Below are 7,654 nucleotides of genomic sequence, written 5' to 3'. Positions count from 1 at the left end.
TAAAAGATTAGAAACTCTGGTTCTTCCATCTCAGATCCTCCTCAACCCTGAGGAGTATTCCATTAGTGAATTGTAGTGACCTTAAAGGTGGCAATTTTGATATAGCAGCAGTATATTGATTGGAGCACATGAAGGAGTTGCTTTAAAATAGAGGATAATAATGTTTTTACTCTTGTTGATTGGTACCGAAAGAAATTGAGTTTAGACTTGATTGAAAAGAAATTGACTCAAAAAGACTGGACAAACACAACCTTATTTATTTATTTGTTTGTTTGTTTGTTATTTAAATTGTTTGTTATTTAATGTTTTGCCGAGCTGACACCAATGCTGACACCAATGGTATGACTTATACATCAGCTGTTAATTCTCTTAAATTATATTAGTTTGGTATAAACATATTTTTAATTTTTCTTGCATGTATGACTGTTCCTTGCAGCTTGCTATTTTATTTGGTTACTGCTTTGTGGAGGGAAAAACTCTTAAACATGGAGGTTGTTGAGGTGAGGTGCGGAATGAGACTTCATTTGCTTACTTTCCAAAAGTTTAGATAGTCTTGGACTTAACTGAAGCGTAAAGTATCAAGGATGGTTATAAACTGGTAGGTAATTATTATTTAATGAAAGACTGGATATTTAGCTGCACCTCTTGGATGCAAAGGTAAGTACAAGACCTTACCATCTCAACAATGAGGATTACACTCCCTCCCTCATAAAATTAAAAGCATTTTTTGTTATTGTTCCTGAGGCAAAAGTAGTATCTCTCCACAACTGAGGAGGAAAAATAATCGTATTACTACTACCAATAGTAATAGCAATTGGCATTGACAAAGTCAATTGTTACTTTAAACAGCTTACATGTGTGACAATACCTTTAATACTATCAAATAACTACCTACCTAACCTAGGTCCTTCGGAAGGATTAGAAAGGTAGATAAAAATGCCAAATTCAGTTTGAACATCTGGCTGACTAATGAATCATAATAATATAATAGTACAACAACCATTCAAACCATTTTCCAGAAGTTGTTGCCTCAGTTGTACTGATTATAAGTTGATATTGATGAAGCAGTATCAAAGGTGAATCAGTTTGTGTTCTAAAACCAATGATAAATATTTAATTTTTACCACATTTGCTTGGTGTTTAAAGCCGCACTTTTATTGTTGCCTTTCTTTGATGCATTCATTTTGACATGGTTTTTAACAACTGACCTTACACTTTTCATTCTTCTTTCAGTAAAGAATAAGAAATAAGGCTATGCCTGGGTGTCCCATATTTGGGTTTTTCTTGCCCTAGCAGACTTTTCTCATGTACATTTTCATTGCAATTCATTACATATATTTAATGACACAATTTTAACTGTACGTTATCTAGACTACTTAATAGAAAAATGTTTCAATTGAGTAAGAAAGTAAATACATACAGTACATACCAAATATATCTCTTATTGTCATAGTCAAAAGCATAAAATCCTTTCAAAGTACTGTTCCCAATTTCCCAGACCAGATCCACTCCAGGAATGGATTCCAGCTGAGTTATATTTTATCTTCACTGGGTCTATTGTCTTAAGAACAAGATGCAAGATGCAATTTTTTAACAATGAATTGAGCAAAATGTGACATAAAGCACAACTCTCTAATAAACTCTAATTTGATTTAACCGTACACATACAAATCCAAGACAATGCAAGCTCCCAAATTTTAAATATAAATAGCTGAGGAAAGCGAAGGACTTAGTTGTGTGTAATACTTTTGTTCCTATTCCTCAACATCATTTCATTGCTCTCTCTCATCATTCTGAAAATATGTGGGCATTTTCCATGCCTGGCAGCCTGCTGAGTCGTTGCTACCCACCACTAACATCACTTCATCCTTGAAATGATTACATATGTAGTTTACAAGCTTAGAACAGAAGCAAACATTCATATACCAGATACTGTTCAAAATATATTTCTTGTGACTAGTGAAGCCAGATGCTCTGCAGCACTAGAGAGGAGACATCAATCTATGAGGCAATAGCTTCTTCAGATGCATTCAATATTTTCCTGAGAAATCGCATGACTCTCTCAGGCTACAGCAGCACATAATCTCTCTGAAGGTTTTCCTCAGCTCTTGGCTTCGGAAAGCGTAGATAAGCGGATCGATAATGGAGTTACACATGATTAGAATGAGGTACAGGTGAAAATGGGACATAAAACAGATACAGTAGGGATTGTGAGGGCATGAAATGTAGAAAAGCAAGTGGAGGAAGAGTGGGGCCCAGCACACGACAAAGACTCCAATCAAGATGGTCAAAGTGATGGCGCCCTTCATATTGGCCCCTTGACGAATTGGGCCTGTGCCTGGTAGAATTGCAATCTTTTTCATGTGCAGCCGGGCTAGCATGAACATGTGGACGTAGAGAGATGCCATGAGGACTAACATGGTGAAGAACATGGCAATGAGGCAAATGATGACAACGCTGCTGTCAGAATAAATAATGAACAGGACACCTGAAACTGTGCAAGCGGCCCAGATACAGGTGATGATGATACCGACACGCCTCCCTGTCATGATGTTGTGGTACTGGAGAGCGTAGAAGATTGTGAAATACCTGTCCACAGCTATGGAAAGCAGACTGCAAATGGAGGCCAGGAGAGAGCTGCAAATCACCGAGTCAATGATATTGTCGATGCTAACGGTAAAACTGTGTGTGTCGACCTCCGTATTGTTCAACCAGGTGATGACGATGGTTTCTGATCCATTGGAGATGCTCACCAGCAAGTCAGCCACCGCTAAGCTGCAAATAAAAAAGTACATCGGGGAGTGCAGATTCTTGTTCTTGGCTATAGCTGCGATCACCAGTATGTTCTCAAGCAAGCTGACAAAGCCTAAGGTCACAAATACTTCTGGCGAGACAAAAAGTTGCTCATAACAGCCTTCTGAAGAGTAGCCTTTTTCCATCGATCTATTCAGATCACTGTGATGTAGTCCATGGCTGTGGTTCCATGCATGAAGAGGCCGATGAATTCCATAGCGGTAAGTGAAATTCATTCTTACAAGGTCTTCATCCACAAGCACATCATGTTTGGCCAACTTGCAGCTTGCAGATTAATTCCATGCGTTCCTTCCAAGCGTCCCTCTTTGAATGGCACCCTGGGATTTTCAGTAGCTAGATTTTTCTACATGCCATTCCAAAGAGCAGCAGGGTGCACATCAGAAAGAAAGCAGGTTCGTTATGCAATATCTATATCTATATATATATATATCAGTCAGGTGTCTGGCAATTAATGCTTTGCCAACTCCACAAGTACCTGTATTCACTGGGATGAATACATCTGAAAGTGGCTTTCTTCTCTTTTATCTCCTGAATCGGTAAAACAAAAGCACTAGAAATGAAATGCTCTTGCTGCTGCTGCTTGGGATTTTTAAAACAATTGTTTCAGAATAAAAATACCACTCAGCTATCTATGCAATGCTTGCCCGACTGCCTGCTTTCTGCTGCTTCTTATACGGAGATGGCATAGAAAGGTACTTAAAGGCAGCTCTTCCCCACCCCTTTAATTTAGCGATCAGCCAATAGAGAGGAAGGGAAGAGGGAGTGCGGGAGGCACTGAATTCTTTTCAGTTTTTCTACGTTTTTTTCTTGCAGGAGGGCTTCCAAGACGATGTAATTCCTGTATGTAATTTGTATCCTGAATGATACAAAGGAGTCCAAATCGGCACAGGCTGGCAGGTTCCTTTTGCTTGTGTAGATGTTGTGATTGATGATGGTGAGCATAATCGGAATCCCTTCTAGCTTGCCAGCAGGATGAGTGGATGTAGAAAAGAAAAGAAAAAAACCTATTTTACAGCGAGGGAAAGAACAATAAAGTTTCTGCGAAGATAGTAAGCGATCATGAAGTGAGATCGTGGGTTGAATCAGCCAACCGGTCAAGGAAGGAGCAGAGGTGTAGCATTGTCTTGGCATCCTCATCGGACCAAGTTCAGTGTCTGTGGTTTGTAGTAATACATAAGTTACTTTTCAAACTGTAACCTGTAAGCAAAAATATGAAACCAAGAGAAGCATGCTTCAGATTCAGAATGAGAGTGAATGAGGCAAACTATAAAGCAATAAAGGCTAGCATTTGAAATGAATGTGGTGCCTAATTATTCTATTTCTCTTGAATAAATATTTAGCTCCTTAATTATAAGGAATGTGGGTTTTTTTTCTCCCAGTAATCTGTCTAATGGAACGAGAGTAAAATACCTCATTATAAATTTTATTCACATGAAAAAGGCATTAGTTTCAGTTGTCCATGGGTGGGGGTGAACAGTGAAGTACATTAATATTTTAATTATCTAAATGGAAGACTAGGTTTCTCTCACTCCAAACTATTTATCTTTAAATTATACATGTCAGATTGCAAGAATTATTTTAATTTTTTCAGGAATATGAAAACAGAGGGTGATTTGTTTGTTTGTTTGTTTATTTGAAGGAGACTGACGATTTCCTAAATTCAGATTGTCTTTCTTATGAATAAATACAGTAAGTTGAATTGCTGTGAACATTGGTGCTATTTCCTTTATATTTCATTCCCTTCTGAGATCTATTTCTATGTTTCTGAATACAAACAGACATGAAGAGAATCTTGTAAAAAATGGCACGTTAACCCTAAATGTCATCAAATTAGCAATTAATATGGATTTGTTCAAGAGATGTGATGTGATAAGAAGAAATAAAGATTTGTAACCTTAGGGGGTAGAAATTTGTTGTGAACACATTTGTTGTGATGATGGTTAGAAGTCCTTTCTTTCTTTCTCTCTTTTCCTTCCTTCCCATTTTAATCCTTTTTTTCTATTCTTCTTTAAGTTTACTGCAATTTATTATGTGTGCCAGATTTTAGTTCTACAATTAAATCTGCAAGTCAGCTTGTAAAAGGACTCTTACCCCGCCCCACCCCCCAAAAAATCCTTTTGTATATATCAATAGGCATAACAAAAAAATAGAAAGAAAACTCACAATGTAGGATAAATGCTTCTCAATGCACAAGGCAGGATGGTAGCTGTCATTCAAGGCACCAGTGAAGCCACAATGTCCACAGATGGACAAAAGTAACAAAACTGACAAAACAGGGTAGGTGAATGATTAGTACGAAGACTATTAGATGGTAGCAAATAGATACTTACAAAAAAGTAAATGTCTATCGAGATTCTCAGTCATCCAGATCATGGTTGTACCGAAGGTGCTTTTTTGCAAGAGGCAACTGGACTTGTTATTCTTTGAAGTTGTTTCTCTTCTCATTCTCATTCTTGGATGAGAAGTGAAACGTCTTCAAAGAATTACAGCAAACCAATTTTGCCCTTTATTGGATATATGGAGTTTTGCAGGCCACAACTCATAGGCACTGCTGTTGCTCTTATTCCTGATGAACAGCTTGAGTGTGCGAGCCCATTGCGCCAGAAGACACCTTCTCTTCCAGAAGGAACCACTAGCTCCTTAATTGATTACTATCACTTTAATTGAAGTCCCATCTGGTTTGCACTGAAACCCAGAGAGGTCAGTATACATCCCAGTGCTTTCCATTTAGCATTTATCCTTTTTCTCCTCCCAGGATTTCAGTGGTCTAGTGCAGTGGTGGGATTCAAAAGTTTACTACCAGTTCTATGGGCGTGGCTTGGTGGGCGTGGCTTGGTGGGCATGGCAGGGAAAGGATACTGTAAAATCTCCATTCCCACCCCACTCCAGGGAAGGATACTGTAAAATCTCCATTCCCACCCCAGTCCAGGGAAAGGTTACTGCAAAATCCCCATTTCCTCCCAATCAGCTGGGACTCGGGAGGCAGAGAATAGATGGGGGTGGGGCCACTCAGAGGTGGTACCAGTTCTCCGAACTACTCAAAATTTCCTCTACTAGTTCTCTAGAATTGGTCAGAACCTGCTGAATACAACCTCTGATATAGTGCCCTGATCTGGTAGCTACTAGGAAGGGCAAAAGTGAGGCAGAATATAGCACCATTGTCATTTTTGAGGAAGATCCTGGCCTAGTTTAGCTGTCCAGTTGTATTTTCCAATCTAATGTTCTTGTGTATAGTTTTTCTGTTGTTGTTTTGCTTTGAAATGGAATTACCCAGTAGTCAAAGAGAAGAGAGATTTAGACTGCCATTATATTGCCTCTTACTGAATACAGCTGAATGTTTTAATAAACAGGTATATACAATAACATAAGAGGCTAACAGACCTTAAAGCAGGACACATTGCAAGGAAAGGTATTATTTTTTCTAAGCAAATCTGCATGGTGTGGCTCAGGGATAGGTTGCTCCGCCCACGCACCCAGATGTCATCAAAAATGCTCTGTGTATGCACAGAACCTTCTGTGCGTGCACAGAACCTTCTGCGTGTGCACAGAACCTTCTGCGTGTGCGCAGAAGTGCTGCATGCTCATGAAGCGAGCCAACATGCCCGCGCACTCCCAATAGTGAACCGGTAGCGCCGGGATTTGACTCCAACTACAGGTATGGCTTTATGCCTTCAGGGCTACAGAAGATTGAGTCAACCATGCAAATTGGGCAACTGAGAAGCAAGATCATCACGCCCTGTTCAAATACTAGATTTTTAGAATTAGTAACAGGATTCCATGTCAATTTTTTAGGAATTGCTCTCTTCCCCAAGGTCTCCTTGTGTGTAAATTTGATTTTTCATTTTCTATGAGCTTATTTTGAACTAGTAATAATACCAAACACTTGCCCTCATCCCCTTATTTTAATTCATTTATATTCACCCTTTTCTCCAGGAAAGGTTTATATTTTCAAGAATGAGAGGAAATGATTCATACAGAGGGAAAAAGAGAATAACAAGTCCAAGGCCATCCAGTGAGTGGTGCCAAGCATCCATATGGATTTCTCCTCCAGTTTTTTATATATCTGAGGCAATGAGTTGATCCCTGTTTCTTTCTCTAAAGTACTTCTGTTTTCTCTTACTCATCTGTATCTAGAAAACCTAGAAAAAGTTATTCCCGTTTCTGTCCAATATGTGCATATGCATGCATGCACACTGGTTATGCATAAAACATAAAAATGTATGCGTTTTAATGTTATGCACTGGAGGCTTTCTATATTCTGCTAAACTCTGGACATATCATGCCCTTGACAATGTTGCCATGACAATCCAAAAGCACCAGAACAGGGGGCAGCATTTAGCCAGTCTTGGCTAACTTCAAAAAAATATCTGAGCGGGACTAAATTAATATTTGGATAGGAGACCACCAAGAAATCCTACAACATTAATCTAGTTTGGAGAAAATAAAATAAGGCATCCTATAAACAGGCAATGGCAACCACTTCCATCTTGTTGCCAATTTACTTATACACAAAGCCCCCACTGATGGATATGTCCATGTAGAATTGAGGTCAGCTCAAGCAAGATTTTACTTTTGCTACTTGAAAGGCCAACTTGAAGATTTGCAAAGTGATTCAATGCAACCTGGAGTCTACAAGCCATCAGTCCAATAAATTCCAACTTATCTCCAGAAATAGTTTACCCTGTTTCCCCGAAAATAAGACCCAACCGGAAAATAAGCCCTAGCATGATTTTTCAGGATGCTCATAATATAAGCCCTACCCCAAAAATAAGCCCCAGTTAAGATCGTCAACCAGATGGAGGCGTTTAGTACTGTATTTTCCCCAAAATAAGACCTTAAC

General features: G+C 38.9%; 1 protein-coding gene across 1 annotated transcript; it reads right to left on the bottom strand.

Annotated features, from left to right (window-relative positions):
* Positions 1-234: 234 nt before the first annotated feature.
* On the bottom strand, positions 235-3,464 carry MC4R (melanocortin 4 receptor). Its single transcript, XM_034411941.3, has one exon. It carries the CDS (start codon positions 3,027-3,029, stop codon positions 2,031-2,033), a length of 999 nt encoding a protein of 332 aa, XP_034267832.2. The 5' UTR covers positions 3,030-3,464; the 3' UTR covers positions 235-2,030.
* Positions 3,465-7,654: the final 4,190 nt, after the last annotated feature.

The sequence above is a fragment of the Pantherophis guttatus genome, chromosome 3 (assembly GCF_059756535.1).
Source record: "Pantherophis guttatus breed Tessera chromosome 3, ASM5975653v1, whole genome shotgun sequence".
NCBI lineage: Eukaryota > Metazoa > Chordata > Lepidosauria > Squamata > Colubridae > Pantherophis > Pantherophis guttatus.
This window is presented reverse-complemented; position numbering and strand designations above follow the sequence as displayed.